The sequence below is a fragment of the Borostomias antarcticus genome (genome assembly GCF_949987555.1).
Source record: "Borostomias antarcticus genome assembly, chromosome: 14".
Lineage (NCBI taxonomy): Eukaryota > Metazoa > Chordata > Actinopteri > Stomiiformes > Stomiidae > Borostomias > Borostomias antarcticus.
In genome coordinates, this window is record NC_140247.1 from 1,905,549 (window position 1) to 1,927,864 (window position 22,316).

General features: G+C 45.1%; 1 protein-coding gene across 1 annotated transcript; it reads left to right on the forward strand.

Annotated features, from left to right (window-relative positions):
- The first annotated feature begins 563 nt into the window (after window positions 1-563).
- Window positions 564-14,876, forward strand: elovl6 (ELOVL fatty acid elongase 6). The gene is made up of 4 exons (XM_084448758.1): window positions 564-708; window positions 11,266-11,397; window positions 11,594-11,745; window positions 13,311-14,876. Exons 1-4 carry the CDS (start codon window positions 626-628, stop codon window positions 13,748-13,750), a joined length of 807 nt encoding a protein of 268 aa, XP_084304884.1. The 5' UTR covers window positions 564-625; the 3' UTR covers window positions 13,751-14,876.
- The last annotated feature ends 7,440 nt before the right edge of the window (window positions 14,877-22,316 follow it).

Here is a 22,316-nt window from a genome sequence, read left to right on the forward strand (position 1 = left end):
GACTGTTGCTAACTTAAGTTGATGCTGGACAGTACTTTACAGTGAGTTTTCCAAAGTGCAGAAATCAAACACGGTTTTAGTGATGATTTTATCACGATAAATTGAATAGGATTTTATCATGGTTTATCATTATACCAGTAATCGTTACATCCCTAATATCCATGCATTCGTAACACATTGGATGCCTCCGAGAATGTGAGTGGTGCTAATGCAACCTTGACCTGCATGACTCAATCCAGTCATCTCTATCCACATCCAACACCTATTTAGTAATGCACTTGTTCAAACATGGTGACACGGTAGTTATCAGAACTGTACAAATAAGAGTTATTTTGGCTAGGGCAAGGTTATAAAAGTCTGCATCTTGCTTAATAAGCAAGCAGAGAGTGATGATGACAGAGGTGGCTTGCAGCACACACTAGAATCGAGTTCATCTGAAGGCTTTAGGACCTTGAATCCACCTCCTTGGCGGAGAGGGCGTGTGCCTATATAGCTGCAAGCCTCTGACAGCCCGAGAGACATGCGAGAGAAGGGGTGTAGCTGAGATAGACGGCTAAAGCGGAAACCAGCTAAACCCCTCATTAGAATATCATTTTATATCCGTTTACAGGAAAGCACATCGAACATGTCGGTCCTGGCATTGCAAGAGTATGAATTTGAGAGGCAGTTTAACGAGGAGGAAGCCATCCGGTGGATGCAAGAAAACTGGTAAGATATTATACTGCAATGAAACATCACATTGTTAATGTTAGTTTCAGATTATGTAGGTTTATCAAGATCAAGTCTTACATTTACATTGCCCGAGACGCAATAGATCTGGTTAGGTTATCTGTATTCTAAAATCAAATCCACGAGGCTTCAAGCCTGCATAAAGTCAGTCTGGACGCTAAAACAATCTCCCATAGTCCAGTAGAAAATGCGTGGAGAGAAGTGTGTGGTCACAATGCATCCAGGAAGGGTCCTTTGACGAACCGACTGATTTTTATTCCATGTGTAGCCCTCATCTCTCTACATGCGCTATCACCAGTCGCCTCGCCCACTGGGGTGATGTTCCGCCGTGAGCCAGTAGAAAGAGGAGTTGATTTTAGGCATCACTATGGCCAGATTCAAAGTATTCAAGTTGGTGCAGTCGGGCAGACAACAGTATCGTTGTGTCTCCTCGTTGACGCGAGAATGTCCTCCTTTTCACCGCGGCCCTGTGGCCCTGGTAGTCTAACTGATGGGAATGTGAAGGGATCCAGTGCCCTGTGGCCCTGGTAGTCTAACTGATGGTAATGTTAAGCTATGGCCCTGGTAGTCTAACTGATGGGAATGTGAAGGGATCCAGTGCCCTGTGGCCCTGGTAGTCTAACTGATGGTAATGTTAAGCTATGGCCCTGGTAGTCTAACTGATGGGAATGTGAAGGGATCCAGTGCCCTATGGCCCTGGTAGTCTAACTGATGGGAATGTGAAGGGATCCAGTGTGGATACCATTAGCTTGCATCCCATCACCCGTCTGTCAGGTGCTGCCTTCCAAACAGTGATTAGGCCCACACAAGATATTATACTTACACACAAAAGCTGAATGCAAAGTTTTCCACACATATTTCTCTGCTTAAATGATCCAGAATGGCACAATTAAGAATAAACCCCCACATTGTCTGTGCCTGCCTGTCTGTCCTCTGTGGTGGGTGAGGGCAGACATGCCTATAGGCGACCCCTCATTTAAACTGATATCTCTCGTAAGAGTATATTTGGACATGTCCTCGGTCCAGCATCATAAGTTGACCACTGGGGATGAGACCACTGGGGATGAGCCTATTTGCTCTTGCTGCTAGCAAACTGCTTACAACCATCCATTGTAGGCTAGGTCAGATATTATTATTATGCTATCAACATGGTTTCGATTTCACAGCTGTTAACCAGTAGGCTACTAGTACTGTATCATAGGCCTATTGAATCTAATCTTCGTAAGAGTGGAATAATATTGGCCATAGCTTGTTAGGGACACTTCATGCTAAAATGTTGAATTTTTGGTCTGGGACTGACTGAGTGATGAAGTTAGTTACGCATTGGTCGGCCGGATGAAGTTATGCAGATTGGTGTAAATTGACCACAATTTCACAAACCCATACACGATCCAGCCATATATTAGGTTTTGACCTAATCTTGATTCAGTGCATCTCTTAGTAAGTGATTCAGCGCGTGGAAACATTTAGCAGGAGCTGTCCATAACTTGGTACTGACAACTGACCAATAGCAGTAATCTTATGATGTCTGCTGACATAGGTTTAGCCAATCACATTGCAGCTGATCTGTGCCGACTACTCTCTGCCAGACACGACCCCCAGGCACCCTTTGCACCCTTTAGACCTGGAATAACCGGATCACTAGGTTCCATTTAGCACAAGATTGTTCTTTTCACTCATAAAGTAAAATAAAGCAATGTATTAAGTGAACATGAACCTCATTTTTTTCAGAATCGTTTATGAAGTGGCGTTTTAAATACTATTCCAGAACAAAATATGTTTAGCTACAGTCAACAAGTTGTGTCCTTATTCCAAATAAATGACAATTAGCTTTTATTTTTTAATAGACTACACCAGCTTCGACATAGTTATTTGTACAGTCCACTCTCCACTCTTACAATCTCACCATAGTAGGAATAGGTTTCCCCCCCCCTGTCATCATGACCTAGCTGTGTGGTGTACATTGTGGAATTCAATTAATGTTTATCTTTGTCAGCTTCCTTCCAAAAGACAAGTGCACCTGAGGTTGCCAAAAGCAAAGCCCTTGAGGAATGTGATGAGATGTGCGTGGGGAGGAGGTGATGGGAGAACCTTACCTAATCTTGGCAACAAAGCCATTTTCAATGTGCGCTTTCATTGCCGTTGTACCACAGCCCAATGCGTGTGCTGTTTTGAAGTAAAGACTGTGTTATCCACCTGCTGAGTCAGCTTTTCTTTTATTATGAATGAGGCCTAGCTGGTCCATGCTGAACATCATAAAGATTGTAGCTAATAGCAATGGCCTCAAGCAGGGGGCCTTAACTTGAAAATCTGCACATTTCAGAAAACGCTCACTCGCATCCCTCCCTCCTCCAGGAAGCCTCGGCCTCAGTCTGGCTGTTTTAGCTGGATGTAATTTACACTGACTACCATACAAGTTCTTTCAGAGGTTACTCCGAGGTAGCCTGGTATCATATCAAGCATCCCAGATCAACTCTTAAACACCTTGGAACCCAGAGACAACGGCTAGCCAGCACGCTGTGGGGAGTTAGTGTTTTCAAAGTGGAAGTGTTTATTTACCATACAGTCTTGATGAACTGAAGCTCACAGCAACATCCATTATTACTTTCCCCTGGAGCTTAACTTAGTACCTTTCCCAGAGACAGAAATAGTGTGTGTGTGTGTGTGTGTGTGTGTGTTTATGCGCGTGTGTGTTTGGGTGTGTGCATACGTGTGTGTGCACGCACCCGTGTTTGTGTGCATGCGTGTGTTTGCGTGCGTGTGTGCGCATGTGCGTGTTTTAGCACAGGCAAATGCCTGCGAGTATACAGCAGGGCCTACTCCTCTCTCTCTCTCTCTCTCTCTCTCTCTCTCTCTCTCTCTCTCTCTCTCTCTCTGAGTGAGTATACAGCAGGGCCTACTCCTCTCTCTCTCTCTCTCTCTCTCTCTCTCTCTCTCTCTCTCTCTCTCTCTCTCTCTGAGTGAGTATACAGCAGGGCCTACTCCTCTCTCTCTCTCTCTCTCTCTCTCTCTCTCTCTCTCTCTCTCTGAGTGAGTATACAGCAGGGCCTACTCCTCTCTCTCTCTCTCTCTCTCTCTCTCTCTCTCTCTCTCTCTGAGTGAGTATACAGCAGGGCCTACTCCTCTCTCTCTCTCTCTCTCTCTCTCTCTCTGAGTGAGTATACAGCAGGGCCTACTCCTCTCTCTCTCTCTCTCTCTCTCTCTCTCTCTCTCTCTCTCTCTCTCTCTCTCTCTCTCTCTCTGAGTGAGTATACAGCAGGGCCTACTCCTCTCTCTCTCTCTCTCTCTCTCTCTCTCTCTCTCTCTCTCTCTGAGTGAGTATACAGCAGGCCTACTCCTCTCTCTCTCTCTCTGAGTGAGTATACAGCAGGGCCTACTCCTCTCTCTCTCTCTCTCTCTCTCTCTCTCTCTCTCTCTGAGTGAGTATACAGCAGGGCCTACTCCTCTCTCTCTCTCTCTCTCTCTCTCTCTGAGTCAACCTCAGTGAGGCCCTTCGTTGGCGTTTCCAGTCGTCCCGATCCTCCCTGCATCTGACAAATTCCCCAGTACTTTCCGCTCTGGCGTCTTTCCTAGTTCTGTGTACCTATCGCTCTCTACACTTCCTGGGTAGAAGAGTGGCTGGTCTCAGTGTCCGAGACACGGTGGCGACATGCCTCTAAGATACCGTAGGCGTCTTTAACCTGCTGAGTCATTGACTATTCCCACAGGAGTCCCCATGGCTCAGGACCTGTGGGGTCTCAACAGGCCGACACCACCCTGTGGAATACTATCCTCAGGGATTCACTGCCATAACACTGTGTTGCACTATTATGAAAATAAATACACATAAACGAAGTAGACCTACAGAGTCATACTCAGACGAGTAAGAAATAATTATATCGGCATAGGTTTTGGATACTACTTAAAAAGTATAGTTTATGAATACTTGATTGGAGTGCGGTTTAGATGTGGCACAGTATGATGCACTGTAGAGCGTTATCCTTTCCCTGGACGTGTCACCTGATCTGAATCATATCGCAGTGGCTGCATCGTACAGTAGGTGTCAAGTCCAATGATGGGCAACAGATCACAGTAAGATTGCCCTCTTTCTCAGTTCCGTTATGTTTTCACTTCACCCTCTGCCTTCTAACTCTTTGTACCACTGCCAACTGCAGCCTATTGTCTATGTCTAATTGCTAATAGACATTTGCAAAGTGGCTCCGTATGACAGTCAGCTCTTGTAACTATTCAACGAGGGTCATAGTTTTCCCTCCATGTTTTTTTTTTTTCCACACTTCCTTTTGGAGAAGGACGGGATGTGATGATGGTGATTGCTCCTGACGGGACGGCCCACTAGTTGCTCCGGGGCGCGCCCCTCAGTCACTCTGCTTCTCTGGAGCGGTGAGACTGGCGATGGAGAGATGTGGTGTGACTCATCCGGAAGGTTTCACCAGGAGCGCACCCTCCTTACATTTCAATGTCTTCCATCTTGTCCAGCTGTCAGTGGAGTGCTGCGATGTGGACCGGCGGAGGAAAGAGCAGCTAGCTTGTACAGTAGTGTGTGAACCTCAGACCTTTGCCTCCATGTCATATCACACTAAAGGAAAGGCAAATCTTTTTACTGGACCTTCATAATGTAAACCGCAACTTATAAGGGTCTGTAGATGCCAATCTGAGATGTTTTTTTTAAGAAGTTTTGCATCAGTCTCTCCTAGATGTCAATAATGTATGTATATGAGTAGTGTGTGTTTCTGTGGGTATTGCTAATTGCAAGGGGCTGGTGGAACTAATAGCATCCAAGGGAAAGCAAAGGTTCAGGGGGATGTAGGATAATTAAAGTAGTAAAGACAATGGCAAAGTGTCTCATGCTTGCTTTTGCAAATCCTTCATTGTTTTCTTTTTATAAATAAACCTGTCACTCGCCATTGGTCCTAAGCTCTTCACAAGTTGGTTTGATACAAAATGTGTGTATGAAAATGGTGTGTATCTTGTCTGTTCAGTTCAAAGGTATCACATGCTCGCTACAGAATAAGACACAGGGTGATTCCAACTCTCTAATCTGTAATAATCCTAATAACAAAATACGTTTATTTTCTGTGGGACATTAAGGAATAGATGTACAGTTCTTATTTAAATATCACAAGTCAAAAACAAGCAAATCATTTCTCAACTTACACTTGGGACAATAGAGATACAGCCGAACGCTACCACTGCAATGAGACTAGTCCCAATCTGCAGACTGGTATCAGCCCACCGCCCTTCACTCTGGCCTGAACTGAGTCGGCTTTATCTGAGGGCAGCTCCAGACAGGACACGCGCACACACACACACACACACACAGACGAGCACAAACAAAGAGACGCACACACACACAAACACACACACATAAGTGCGCGCACACAGACTCATCCTCACACTGCAAAGACAGTGTTATGTAAGGGGTGAAATCTCCTGCCACAGCTAATGCCAATCCAGGTTAGCCAGCAGCTTTGACCACCATGGACAGCGGGGGAGGGGAGAGGCCGGGTGGGGGGGTAGAGGGGGGGGGATCAGCCTTCTTAACACTAGTGGTAGCCCCAACCCTTTGGAAGGGCCATGCTGCATGACATTGAAGAGATTACCCCATAGCAATGGTGAGATGACCCACATAGAATAGGTCTCAATATCTCCACAGTCTTATTCATGTGTGATTTAAGCCTTGTTTAGACGTCTGTCTAATAGTTAAATTGAAAATCCACTTTGACTGTTAGATGTGTGTATAGTATAGGCCAGTTCCCAGCAAGTACTAACCGGCGCAATGGAGAATGACTCGGTTATCTTTGTCTTTATTTCCCCCAAAACTATCTACCTATGCAATGAGTTCAAAGTAAGATAGTTTTACCTTATTCATAGTGCGTCCTTGTGAATAGTGAATAAATGAGTCCTCATTGTTAATACAGCAAGTACAAATGCATATCTCACCCTGCTAGCTAGCGGTGTTTGACAGGGTGACCTGATGCATGATGTGGACATAAGAGAGAATGAGGAACCCCAGGCCCTGGCTCGCTGGCGACATCACAAAGTATTAGATCAGCTCTTGTGTTTGCTTAACTATGGCACTGGCTCTGGGGCTCATGCATGGCCCAGCAAGTATGGATGGCCAGGGGAGGATGCCCATCAGTGGCAAAAATGGGATTTCTCCTGACCCCTGTCCGCAGTCTCATTAATCATGTGAATCTGACCGCATAATAATCACTGTTACAGGTTCATAAAGTTTAAGAATTAATGTGCTCACCCACAAAAACTGTTTTCTTTCATTTAATCCGGTGCTGGGTCAGTCCATAGCAAGGTGTGCAAACCTGTACTCTGGATAAATGTTCATCTCTTTTCACTCAAAACGTCATGATTGCTGTTTGTCCGTTTCGGTTGCAGCCACACTGGCTGCATTCAAGCAATTTTCTTGGAAGTTTTGAATGAAAAGAGATGAATATTTATCCAGAGTGTGGGTTGTGTTGAACTGTATTCACCAGGTTCATGTCTTATGACAGCTAAAGAATCTGTGGTGAATTGTAAAGTTTATTTATTTTAAATCTCAGTCAGAGGAAAGGTGATGATTTCAGAACTAGCAGGGAGTAGGACCTATTATACTGATTCAATCAGGGTAAACCCTAAAAGCATGCTCTGACATTGTAGTGTTTACTTTGTGCTACATCGGTTCAGTTCCACTGAGAAGTTTCTACTGGTCTACACCAGTCTGTACCCGCCCATCCCTTCATGGATATTGCCACAGTCAATACTCAAGAACTGCTGTTGTGGTAGCCACGTTTTGTTTATCCTGTTTGTTTTTCAGATTGCCCCCAGGGTAAATATTATATCTCGAGGTTGCTTTTTTGTCCATTGTTGTCTGATGGCAGTGCAGAGAAGGTGAAATATAGCAAACAAAATCACTGCAAAGGAAACAGGGCAGAGATAATAAAGAGTAGAATCGAGCAGAGAGAAGAGTGGTGCAGGTGAAGGGAGGATTCCTGGATTGACAGTTGAGCCTTTAATGAAGGGATGTCTTACTCTGATGTCATCAATATGAGATTTTGCACTTCTCTTATAGAGGACTCGAGAGACACACACTTGTTTAACTCAAATGTTAAAGTTTTTGTCAGTAATTCCAGTAGAGAAAAAAAAGTAGTAATTTTGACCTAACTTTCTGGTGATGAGATGATATATTTATCTATAATATTGACAGCAGTAGACTGGTGGGAAGAGAAATATTACTTCCAGCCTCTACCAAAAGCTCAGACTCTAACGCTCACGGCACAAATGTAGATACTGGGACACGTGGAGAGATGATGTGAATTCACACTGACGTCCCAAATAAATTCCACTTACTGGAGGCATAGCTCGGCCTCAGCTGACTCTGTGGAGTTACAAAGACGGTCCTCTAACACATTGGTCAGCTTGGACCATGCACCAGATTTTTTCCTGGCCACAACCTTCCCCTCATGCATCTCACACAGTGAACAATGCCCATAACCATGAGTAGTTTTGTGTACCATATCCACATGTTGCGTCTTTTGTCAGTTTACACTGGGCTCACTAGTGACCAACCCTGGACTGGATTTAATATGCTGTGACCCTAACAAGTGCCTGATGTTGTCAGTAGATACAATTCAAATTTCTCAAACGCTGCTTTGACTTTATTAATGTGCTTGAAATCTGTTTTTATTTTTATTTTACTTCGGACAATGCCAACTATTCCATATTCTATATGGTTAATCTGAGCACTTTCACTAACACATATATGGATTAGATTTGTGGTTGTGTACTATGATCCTTTATGTGGTTATATGATTGATATCAACCATTTTTGGCAGCACTGCGACTGGGCTGAACACTGTCAGATCATCATCAGGCCATTGATCATTGTGACCCCTGACCTTCTAAGCCCTGAAGACAGGGTGTGCGGAATGCTGGAATGCTGTTGGCTCCGCCTGGCTAAGTAGGCCAGAACCGTCTGTGTGTCTCTGTTCCTCCCTGCTGCTTGTTTAGCATTGGAACAATGATGTCATTCTGCAGTCTGAACCTTGTTGTCATTCTGTGAAAGCAGCTTCTTTTGACTTTGACTGTACTTCTTTGTCCTTTGTACAGCAGAGGTGGTCTAAATCAGTTTGCAAGCCTGCAGAAAGCACAAATGCATAGCATGTTTTATCACTTAGGCACAAAGGCCATCCTTTGTCAATAACAGATGTTCCTTCAGGAGATTTTGAACGGTAGTGAATGAGATAACGTGATCTGCCAACAGAGAAGTTATGCCAAGTGGATGTAATTGTCAACACATTTTTCTTCTTCTATCGATTCAATTAGTAAATGGTAATTAAGACACTTCACACTCACACAGACACAGAATGACAGACTCTCTCCGTGTCTCTTATGATGGCTTGAAGAAAGTAACCTAATTTAAAAGTACCCCTGCAAACGTTGTGATGTCACTGGCCAGAGGACTGTTGTCAAGTTTGTCCTCTTAACATATCTTAGATTGAAGGTAGAACCAAGAGTGCATCCTACTCCAGGTTCTAAGAGTGCATCCTACTCCAGGTTCTAAGAGTGCATCCTACTTCAGGTTCTAAGAGTGCATCCTAGTCCAGGTTCTAAGAGTGCATCCTAGTCCAGGTTCTAAGAGTGCATCCTAGTCCAGGTTCTAAGAGTGCATCCTACTCCAGGTTCTAAGAGTGCATCCTACTCCAGGTTCTAAGAGTGCATCCTACTCCAGGTTCTAAGAGTGCATCCTACTCCAGGTTCTAAGAGTGCATCCTAGTCCAGGTTCTAAGAGTGCATCCTAGTCCAGGTTCTAAGAGTGCATCCTAGTCCAGGTTCTAAGAGTGCATCCTAGTCCAGGTTCTAAGAGTGCATCCTACTCCAGGTTCTAAGAGTGCATCCTACTCCAGGTTCTAAGAGTGCATCCTACTTCAGGTTCTAAGAGTGCATCCTAGTCCAGGTTCTAAGAGTGCATCCTACTCCAGGTTCTAAGAGTGCATCCTACTCCAGGTTCTAAGAGTGCATCCTACTCCAGGTTCTAAATGCGCTGCTGAAACTTCACATTTCAAGTTGCTCACAACAGTTCATTTTGTAATTTAATATAAGCTTGCTATTAATAAACTGAGTTTAATTACAATAGTGTGTATTTTCCATCCATTTTCCATGTGTTGCACTGTAGTTCCTTCAAAGTAAAATACTTGTGTGTTGGGGAGGTGAACTGCCGTATACCGTGAAATACCGTAAACCGTACCGTGTAACTAGATACCGTACCATAATGCAAAAATCCATACCATCTGATCCCTAATAGTGACACACCTGTCACCGTCTGGGGGCACAGACACAGATGTGGAGGCATCGCTGCAGTGTTCCTGGGGTTCTGGCTCATATGGCTCAGGGGTTTCTTGGTTTATGGTGAGGATGGATTTGTAATATTGCACAAAAAAAAGAGATTACCATCTCAGTCTCTCTCAAACAACATTGAGAAGTGAGGTTGTAGGATTTTGCTGATAATACTTCTGAACATTTTTCCCTGTTAGTGCACATGGAGAGGGCTGAGCACTTAGATAACATGCATATTACAGAATCCATCCCCAAACAATGAATCATGGCCTTGCAGTTTTTCAAATGCTCTGACCTTGCCTTCGACCTCAATCACAACTGATCCCATGATCCCCTTCTGAAGGAGGTGATATAGGGTGGTAGGTTGACATGTGGTTAGAGCATCTGACTAGGTTGCTGGTTCAAGACTATTTGACAATCATTGCCTGCCATTGTACCCTTGAGCAAAAACATTGTAAGTGGTTTTGGATAAAAGCATCTGCTAAACGACCAGATTATAAATTAAACGAGTGCAACCCCCCGACTTGAACCATAAACGTCATCGACGAACCGGAACACACACCTTGGGAAGAATAACGCCTTTCCCCCATGGATGTATTCCCCCACGCAAGTGCAGTGACTCACTCCCAGAATGCACCACTCCTGCTCCTTTGGCATTGTTGCCATCCGTCCATATGTGATTGATTACACTATTTGCTCTGAAAGGAGCACAAACAGCTTGTTTTCTTCAAATGTAGCATTCTTCTAGCCCACCCTAGGATTCTGTTGGTCCGACTCAGCATACAGTCTGTGAACACCTGTCGTCATCATGGTGATGCTGAGCCCGGAGAAATATTTCTTCTTAGATCGTGATAGACCAGGTGCTGTTTCAGATGGTGCGTAACACTCCATGGGGCATTACACATTGCTAGCAAGTTACACAAGTAGCACAAACAGAGACACACACACAAAGAAAGTGTGATAGCTTGAAGCAAATGAAAGCACAACAGCTTTGAGCTGGGTCCAGGTTGAAGATGCTGCCTACAAGAGTTACTGTCGCAGCCATCCGCTACAGCTTAACACAAAAAGTCAGAGATGTTGGTTCAAAAGTGTTTGGTAAACAGTAGTACTGCACTGTATGTGCTTCAATGGTAAATGGATACTGTATGTACTGTAATCACGTGCACCGCAGTGACGTAACATGACTAACCCCACATCCTGCCTTGACAGGAAGAAGTCCTTCCTCTTCTCTGCGCTCTACGCGGCCTGCATACTCGGTGGGCGCCATGTGATGAAACAGAGAGAGAAGTTTGAGCTGAGGAAGCCGCTGGTGCTCTGGTCCCTCACCCTCGCAGTCTTCAGGTAAGGGACGGCACTTTCAAGACGAGACACAGAACAAGATTTTTCTGTGTATGTCCCAAGCTTCGTCAACAAATTCTCATTTGCACTGGTGAGTTGCTTTGTCGGTTGCTAATAATCAATCAGGTGTTCACCAGTGTGCGTGGGCGACGACTTCAGCCTGACGTGTTCTGATAGGCTTCTCTTTATTCTCCTCCAGTATATTCGGCGCTGTCCGAACTGGGAGCTTCATGACACACATCCTGATGACCAAAGGGCTCCAGCAGTCCGTGTGCGATCAGAGCTTCTACAACGGTCCAGTCAGCAAGTTCTGGGCGTATGCGTTCGTGCTCAGTAAAGCACCGGAATTGGGTAAGGAGTCATGCGTTGCTATCCTTTTTTTAATCACGCGAGGAATGTGCTTTCGAAAACACATCCCTATTAGCTGTTGCTGTAGCAACATGGATGCACATCAAGTGCAGCTTCCTAGCTACACCCAAGACCTATTGGAAGGTAATAGGGCTGTGAATAATGAAGGTGTTCATGCTCATAACCTCTGTTACAGGACTACAAAACCCATAACCTGAAGTCAGGGACGATCCCCCGAAAATTCTCTCATACGCCACCACCAGAATTTTACACTCAGTTACACACCCAATTACAAACGTCTGACACGCTAGACATCTTTCTATCCCCGGCGGACACATCAGTGAAATGTCTGCCCCCTCCACTAAACGGGCCCTTGTTTGCTGACCCCTTGCCTCTCTAAACGGGCCCTTGTTTGCTGACCCCTTGCCTCTCTAAACGGGCCCTTGTTTGCTGACCCCTTGCCTCTCTAAATGTCCTGGGGGGAAGGGGGGGGGGGGATGTGTCTGAGAATCCATTTTCTGCCCATGTGATCCTATTGTGTTTGCCTTTGCTCGACAGTCACTGGGGCTCCACTGGGGGGGGGGGGGCACACAAGCCCCTCCCTCTGCCTCCTGCTCCTATTGGCTGGGTGTCATCCAAATCTGCTGGCCCATGACCCACTACTGAGACCCACAGATGGAGCACAGCACCCACTTAGCCCTGGTGCTGCTCACTATTACAGAGGGTTACACAGACAGGCATAGGAGAAGTACACACACACGCACATACCACACACATTTCTCTCTCTCTCTCTCTCTCTCTCTCTCTCTCTCTCTCTCTCTCTCTCTCTCTCCCTCTCTCTCTCTCACTCTTTCTCTCCCTCTCGCTCTCACTCTCTCTCCCCCTCTCTCTCTCTCTCTCTCTCTCACTCTTTCTCTCTCTCTCTCCCTCTCTCTCTCTCTCTCCCTCTCTCACTCTCTCACTCTCTCTCCCCGCGCTCTCTCTCTCCCTCTCTCTCTCTCACTCTCTCTCTCTCTCTCACTCTTTCTCTCTCTCCCTCTCACTCACTCTCTCTCCCTCTCTCCCTCTCCCTCTCCCTCTCCCTCTCCCTCTCCCTCTCCCTCTCCCTCTCCCTCTCTCTCTCTCCCTCACGAGTGCTGACAGAGAACGAAGTAGGTGAGGCTTCTGTGGAACACACACACACACACACACACACACACACACAGATGCTATAAAAACACACTTTTACATACAGGGAACAGGCTGGGTGCTGAGTCACTGAAAGGCCTCTGGTGAATTTCCACACCTCAAAATCAATCAGTGGCTACATCAATTAGTCAGGTAGGACATGAAAAACCAGCCACTCTCCAGAATGGGATGTTCTTGTTTCCCTTTGCTGTCCACATTGTGTTGGTTGACTAATGCTCATCTGTTCAAGGGTGTGGGTTTTCTCTTCTCAAAGAGATCTCCAACTTCACTGTCCCTCACTAAGCCTCCCCCACCCCCTTCTGCTATTCCCTCTCTCTTCTCTCCCCCCACACCTCTCTCTCTTCTTCCCCTCCCTGTCTATCTCTCTCTCCCACCTGCAGGAGACACCCTGTTCATCGTGCTGCGGAAGCAGAAGCTGATCTTCCTCCACTGGTACCACCACATCACCGTGCTGCTCTACTCCTGGTACTCCTACAAGGACATGGTGGCGGGCGGCGGCTGGTTCATGACCATGAACTACCTGGTTCACGCCGTCATGTACTCCTACTACGCCCTGCGGGCCGCCGGCTTCCGGGTGTCCCGCAAGTTCGCCATGTTCATCACGCTGACCCAGATCACGCAGATGCTGGTGGGCTGCGTGGTCAACTACCTGGTGTACTCCTGGATGCAGCAGGGCCAGGAGTGCCCGTCACACGTGCAGAACATCGTCTGGTCCTCGCTCATGTACCTCAGCTACTTTGTGCTCTTCATCCAGTTCTTCGTGGAGGCGTACTTCGGCAAGGCCAGGGCGGCGGCGGCGGCAGCCAGGAAGGCCCAGTGAACGCGTCGGGGAGGAAGAAAGGGCGTAGGAAAGGAAAGGAGAGACAGGGATCAATGACAAGGGGGAGAAGCGCTTGACGGACAGGCGGACGGGCAAATGGGATAGGCGGAGAGAGGCTGAGGTGAGGTTCGGAGGACTCGGGGGTTGAGGAAGGCGGCTGCTGTTTGTGCTTGAGTATACTACTAACGCGTCGATGCAAACGCCTCCAGCTGAGGTGACATCACTGGCGAGCAGCACTAAGGAGGCGCCTCTATGGCAACGATCTGCCGGCGCTCCCACGCCTCATGTTCCAATGCCCCCATTTTATTCGCCATATTTAAGAATAAATAAGAAAAAAGATAAATTAACGAAGGGACTTTTGATTACTGGATAAAGGAAGTAGAGCTACCCGCAGTATAGGGTATGTTTACTAGATAGATAAGAAATGAATTGATACTTATGAACATGGATGGATGCAATGTTGGATTGAAACCATCTGTGTTTTTTTGGCACTGTCTTTCCTCGTTGTGTTGTTCTGTTTTCATATGTCACATTGTTTTAGTCGCTGGTGTGCAAGAGTAAGAGAGAGGATGTTTTTATGATGGTTGCTGTGTGTTGGTGGGTGATTATGTAAACAGATGGGAGTGAATGACACTGTACCTTCTGTGGGCCTTTCATGCATTGCAAACAATATTTTCTCAGGTTCTCTTTCTTTCATATAATATGCATATCATTAGGGCAGACGAGTTTGACATCACTACTGGGCTACAACAAGCCAAAAGGCATCACGTGTCTGCTTAGTTCGTCAGAACGTTTGAAGTTAGCCTACTAGAGGAAAATGAGTCATGTGACCATCCTGTACGAGCGGCATGATGGGAAACGGATGCTCACAGTGATCTGTTCATGGCCTGTAACAACCTCATTTAAGTCGCTGACCATACTGGAAAGTGACTCGCCATCAATTTCCAAAGACTTCATGAGAGAAAGGGTCTCACAAAATGTAACGAGGACCAGTCTGTATTTGAACGTTGAAAAGAACTGAAATAAAAACATATATGTTGAGTAAAAAAAAAAAGGATAAAACATGCAAAATCCACTGTAATGACTTAAAATAACATGTATGATTTAATGGTGTCTGTCGTGCTGTTGTGCATTTGCACTGTATCAATGTAAAGCATTTGTTGCTGCGGATCTTAACGTATGAACCATGAGAGCAAAAAAAAAAAAGGAGTGTGATTCTGCCTATTGTGTCATGTGTGTTTATTCTGGTCTCAAGCACACTTATCCTGGCTCTATACTTACCTTTTATTCTGTTTATGTTCTTAGTGCACTTATGCTGCAGACTGTCATATGTGCACTGCAAAAATAGTATTTAGGTCACATACTCAATCATTCATCCTGTCTTGAATAATGTACAGAATAGACAGTGACAAGGATGTGTGTCGGCATGTTTTGTTTTTTTACCATGATTGTGAACAGGTGTGTTTGTGCGTGTAGAAGTACATGTGAGGGAAAGACAGAGTCATTTTAAACACTGAAGTTTACCTGTGTTGGTTAATGTAATTAATTTTTGTCCTATCAAGAGGTCCTAAACTGGTTAAGTTGTATATTACTGTAGGAGCACAGTGTACAATTATAGCAGGGATTCCATCTGGCAGTTTCGACAGAAAATAAAGTAACCGTAACATATGTAATGGTTGCAGCCGGTTTCTATAACCTCAAACCAACATGGCCTACTGTATGCTATTCAACAAAGCTAGAAGTATGATTTACATTCCACTGTGTTCTTATTGAACATTGTTGTTTTAAATTGGTGGATATGTCACCACAGTTATGACATTATGAACCTTTATAAAGTGTGACATATGGTTATAGATGCTTTGTGGCACCTTTATGTCATGCTTATAGAGACTTCATGAAGGCATGACGAAGCCTTTGTAAGCTGCATGCCATCTAAAGAGGGAACAGAAAATCATTGGGTTCTTACTAGGATTCTTCCTCCATGTAGACACCATACTAGTTCTTACTCCATGTAGACACCATACTAGTTCTTACTCCATGTAGACACCATACTAGTTCTTACTCCATGTAGACACCATACTAGTTCTTACTCCATGTAGACACCATACTAGTTCTTACTCCATGTAGACACCATACTAGTTCTTACTCCATGTAGACACCATACTAGTTCTTCCTCCATGTAGACACCATACTAGTTCTTACTCCATGTAGACACCATACTAGTTCTTACTCCATGTAGACACCATACTAGTTCTTCCTCCATGTAGACACCATACTAGTTCTAACTCCATGTAGACACCATACTAGTTCTTCCTCCATGTAGACACCATACTAGTTCTTACTCCATGTAGACACCATACTAGTTCTTACTCCATGTAGACACCATACTAGTTCTTCCTCCATGTAGACACCATACTAGTTCTAACTCCATGTAGACACCATACTAGTTCTTACTCCATGTAGACACCATACTAGTTCTAACTCCATGTAGACACCATACTAGTTCTTACTCCATGTAGACACCATACTAGTTCTTACTCCATGTAGACACCATACTAGTTCTTCCTCCATGTAGACACCATACTAGTTCTAACTCCATGTAGACACCATACTAGTTCTTACTCCATGTAGACACCATACTAGTTCTTACTCCATGTAGACACCATACTAGTTCTTACTCCATGTAGACACCATGCTAGGCTTTACTAACAGTTTGTTGTTAGTGGCAACAAACCCATAATACGTGCAACATTACAAGAAGACTGACTCATTCACCACAGTAACAAGTCAAGATACACATTGGCCCATCACATACAGTACTGCAAGTCTCTACTGCTTTGCTATTGGTTTCACTGGAGCTGTAGTTGACTGATTCAAATAATCGTACTGTATGTGGTGTGATCCATATCTGAGTATGCCACTAACCATGATAAGCATGTCTATTTGGTAAACCACTTTCCAATATCTCCTGTGCTATCAACACGTTCATTAATGATGGCAAAGTTGAGGCAAGCCTGTATGTCCATGTGGTCAACTAGGTAAGAATTCCAGTAGTCCAGTAGTGTAATTCCCATGGCTGTGTTATCCTGTTGAGCTGAAGCCTAGGTGTTAGCCAGCTTGCTGTCCATGTGAAAGTGCACTCATAAAACCCCATACCAAATATCAGTCAGAATACTGATCTCAGAACCATGTCCCTGAAATAATGAACATAAAACATGTTTCAGTCGAGATCACTTTTGTCAAATTTGAACATTTATTATCATGTGGCATAAATACATAGCATATGAATTTTGGCGGTGTGCTCTGTTCGGGGGGCCCCCTGCCTTCCACCGATGTGGAAAGCGCGTTAGCAGGGGGAGGCAATCTAGGTGTTCCCCCCCTCTGGGCCAGCTTGGCCCAGAGAGCCAGAAAGGGGGAAACGGCATCTAGCCCCCTGCCTCATGACGATCAGAGTGGGCCGCGATCGGGAAGACGCTCGGAGGTAACTCAGCCCACTAAGACCGTCAAAGAGAGCCACAGGGGGACTGCTGTACATTATAGTCCCTGGCCTCCACGGGCCAGCGCTTCGTGGGTTCCGAGGGAGATACAGCCTAGTGTCTCTGCCTCCATGGCGACCGGAGGGACCGCTGGATGGCCCTTCGGAGATGTTTCGGCCCACGGTCACCACGGAGAGCCACAGAGACCAGCTGGTGTCTACTCTGGCTTCCACTAGCCGACGCATAGTGGAATACCAGACAAGCATGACCCCCGGACAGAGAGCAACGACAACAACAGAGATGACATCGACAAACGCAGGAGGAGCAGGGGAGGAGGTGGGGCGAGCATGCAATGCACAACCAGCAGTAATGGCAAGCGCGAACAATGACATGTTTTGACAGCTTAAATACATGCGCTCTAGTGAGCTGAACCAATGCTATGACAGCTGACAGTCAGCTGGTGCTGGCGTCATGCGTGACTGATTAACCTCTGCCGACTACCCCGGCCGTGACGTTCGTGCCTCGCCTGAAGTTATGTCGGAGACTTCATTTTTGTGATTATCACTGCTGTGAAGCATACAAGCAGAATTCTTTCACACAAATCACAACTGTCACTCCTGCACACAGAGTACATTCACTGCAGTATTGTGGCTGTAATATGAGCATGTCTCATACTCTCTAGCTTGTCCTCCTTGAATTGATTCATTCAAACTGCTGTAAATACTGACGAACCTTCAACGGCAAAACAGCGGTCTGGGTCCCAAATGTCTTTTCTCATTAATGCTCCTTTGATATTCATTTGTGACGCTCTAAAGCTAATTAAGAAGAAGATATAACCAAGGCTCCTAGTGAGGCCCTCAGATTTGCATCTCTGCTGCAGATGTACACCAACTTCATTTGCATATTAATTTGCATAATCACAGGACAATTTTTCCTGGATGTGTATCTGGGAGCATGTGACTGTGCCCAAACATCTCTCAGATGATCAATCAATTTGTTATACGTCCATCCAAATAATGGCAAATGCATAGAAGGGGGATGATTTTAGATATCGCAAGGCATTGGCCATAGAAAGAAGCTCACTATGTCGAATTTTCATTGACTGGGAACCGTTGAGAGTTGCAACTTAAGCAATAAACCACGAGAGGCCGTGTGTTATAGTGATTTTATAACAGCTAGGGGGCGTTGTTAAGCACGATGCGAAGCTGTTATAAAATCACTATAACACATGGCCTCTCGTGGTTTATTGCTTTTATACAACTGTTACTACAGCTATTAGTGTAAAATAAACACACAGCAATGTAAAATATTAACATTTATTCAAAACGAAGCATCATTCCCCCAATTCCGCCGAGCAAAATAGTTCCCCTAACAAAAGGGTTGCCAAGCAACAGATGCATTGGATCAAATGGGAGGCACATTAATACTGAGCATGGAATGATATGCGGTCCCAGGTGTGTGTTACGTATTTTAACACGGCTTCCAGCCAATCAGAATCAAGAACCAGAACTATTGTTGTATAAACTTCCATAGATTTCTATTGTAATCGTGGAATGCGGAAGTAATGCGTTTTATTTACAAATGGTATTTTATGTAGCCAGCTTCAGTTATATCATGTTTATCACTGTTAAATTGGGAAATGCAGTTAGCTAAGGTATGCAACGCTTGTTAGCTAACATACCAGGGTGTCAGCTGGTCTACTTTAATTAAATTAGTCAGCAGACACTTTTATCCAAAGCGACTTTGCCGGCTTACAATAATTGCATTGCAAGTGGCTAAGAGCATATCTAGTGCTAAAGCAAAAGTGCGAGCAGCAAAATAAATACAATAGGTAAGGCGAAGGGTACGGGGCAGAGGTGAGTTTTGCTATTCTTACGGCGCCCTGCGGCTTCACACAGTGGCGCTACGGTCACTTTTCTGGCCCCTAGGTGATACAGATTTTTTGCTTGCCTCTGGAATAGGGGTGGGACCTATGCCCACCTCCCTTAATGCAAAATTATATGCTAAGATAGCCTTATCATCAAGTAAATACACAAAGCTTTGACTAGCAGTTGGTAATGCATAGCAAGTGGGTACGACAGTAATTCATATATATATATATATATATATATATATTCATATCTATCTAGTGCTAGCTAGCTGAAAGCCACGGCTATTTAGACCATGGCTAACGTTACATGCAGCCACAGCAGCTATCTGGCTAGTACGCTAGGTTAGCCTAGGTCAACTAGCTATAGTTGCTGGTGATGTTATTAGGCTATGGGGTAGTGTGAGGTAAAAGGCCACCTGGCTGTATTTCTCCACAAAACCACCAGATGGCGCCCAATTTAATTTCAACACATTCCCTGGCTACTGCTACTCTTGCGCAATGCACTCTTTTAAGGTCCCATCACTTCAAGGTCAAATTATTCCACTGGTACAATTCTGAGGTAAGTTGATCTTATTTTTGGTCATCCTGAAAGTGAAGTTGTTAACATGATGTAATGAAATTAGACTTCTTCACTTATTTTTGTTATGTCATTAGGAAGTGCTTACGCTCAATTCACACCATCAGCGGAATTCCGCTGCCGCCTTTTGAAAAAGTGGCGGGATTCCATTCATTGTCTATGGTGAGCAACAAATTCGCTATAACGGGGGCGGAGCCAGCAAAAAGCGGTGCGAAAAAGTTGAGAAAAGTTCAACTTTGGCGGCAAAATAAAAAAGCGGCAAACAATCAGAAAGCAGAGGCTCGCTGTTGTGTCAAAGAACATGTTCCCTCCTGAAACAAACTCTGAAGATGGACGACCGTTTAATTGTGGACGTGTCCTCAAACCCTGTCCTGTACGACAAGTCCCTAGTGGACTATAAAGATATCCGAAAAAAGAGAGCCCGTCTGAATTAGCATTAAGAACTAGCTTGCGTAGAATACTGATTCTGTCAAATATATCGGTTCGAAAAATTATTTCTTTATCCAGGCACCCAAAGGTGACGTGGGTGTGTCTGACGTTTCGGACACACCCATTTAGTGGAATTCCGCTTTTGTTATCGCTGTGGTGTGAATTGAGCGTTAGAAGAAATAATCCACTTCTTCAGAGAAAAAAAGCATAATAGTTTTTTATGAAGATAAGTTTTTTTCATGGGACTGTTTTTCGGGCAAAAGGCCCCCCCTCTGATGGGGCAAAAGGCCCCCGAGGCCCGTTTGCTCCTTTTGGGCACTTGTGGCTTGTTTATTCAAAGTTATTTTTCATAGTTAGTTTGCTAGCTATAATTTATAGTTATTTATAGTTGGTATAAGTCATAACTGCAATAAATAAAGAAATATTGGTAGTAGACTAAGCTAGCATATATGTTAACTAGCATGTTAACTAGCTAGCTAGCAATTTTGTAAGCAAATTCTGAGGAATTTTTATTTTTATGTACTTTTTTCTTTAAGGCTATACATCCCACAGTAAGGTGGTTGGGTTTAGGATTTAGGGTTGGTTGGTGGTAGCTGGGGGGCTGGTAAGGGTTAGGTTAAGGGGTAGGAGTGGAGTTAAGGTTAATAAATAGGCAACATTAGGCTAACATTTGACTTTTTTGCAGATGAGAAACTACAAGAGAAAGTCAAACCGCGGTAGCTATGGGGAGCAGGCACTTCAAGGAGCTCTCAAAGCTATCGAAAATGGAGAGAGCTTAAAGGGAGCCTCCCGCATGTTCAAGGTGCCAGCCAAGACCTTGAGGTGGCACAGTGATTCGAAGGTGAGGAAACCAGGCCATCTCTGCGTGGGGAGAAAGGCAGTCTTCTTTCCATCTTGTGAAAAAGAACTTGCACACCACATCCAAATGATGGAGAAGACACTGTTTGGGTTGACACCCAAAGATGTCAGGAGACTGGCTTTTGATTTGGCCGAGCGGTGTGGAGTGGATCATCCCTTTAACTGTCATTCCAAACAGGCTGGGATGGACTGGTTCTATGCCTTTATGGAGCGACACCCTTCATTGTCTGTGCGTGTCCCACAAGCCACTAGTCTGGCAAGGGCTGTTGGCTTTAATAAGCCAAAGGTGGCACAGTTTTTCGACATCTATGAGGAGGAGCTGAAACGTTTCACCCATTTTGGCCCCATGAATGTCTGGAATGTGGACGAGACAGGCATCCAAAACGTCCAGAAGCCTCAGTCAGTGGTGGCCACAAAAGGGGCGAGACAGGTTGGCTGAATGACAAGTGCGGAGCGCGGCTTCAATGTCACAGTGGTGTGTGCCATGAGTGCTGCGGGACAATATGTGCCACCCATGTTCATCTTCCCTCGCAAGAGGATGAACCCACTTCTGCTCAACGGAGCCCCTGCTGGGTCCATCGGTGGTGTCTCAGATTCTGGTTGGATAGACAGCAGCCTTTTTGTAGACTGGCTCAAACATTTTTGTGCCCATGTGGGTTGCACCCCAGACACCCCTCACATCCTGATCCTGGATGGCCACCATTCCCACAAGACCTTGGAGGCTGTCCTCCTAGCAAGGGAACGCAGAGTCATCCTCATCACTCTCCCTCCTCACTCCAGCCATCGGGTGCAGCCGCTTGATCGCACGCTCTTCAAGAGTCTCAAGGCTGAGTACAACAGGGCAACCAACAGCTGGATGACTACACACCCGGGGAAGAGGATAGACATTTACAACATGGCTGGTCTGTTCTCACAGGCCTACAACAAGGCGGCCAATATCCAGAAAGGGGTGGTGGGCTTCAGGGCCTGTGGGCTGTGGCCTTTTAACAAGGATGTGTTTCCGGAAGAGGACTTTGTGGCAGAAGAGGTGACCAAGGAGCCTGCTCCTACAAATGAGAAGAACTCACATAAGCCAGGCTCGACCTGGCCTTGTTATAATTGTACAAGTCTGTCTATGATTTTGCTTGTTACAGTTTCCTCCTTTACTATTGCTTTAATTACACCAGAATTTATAACATATGAGTCTTACATTGGATATTTAAGCAATTAACCACGAGAGGCAGTGGGTTACAGGGGATTCTACAACGGAGAGTTTGGATACTTGATTCTGATTGGCTAGCAGCAGTCGTAAAATACTCTGTAACCCACTGCTGCGACCGCATAACAATTAGTATTAATGCGCCGTCAATCTCATTG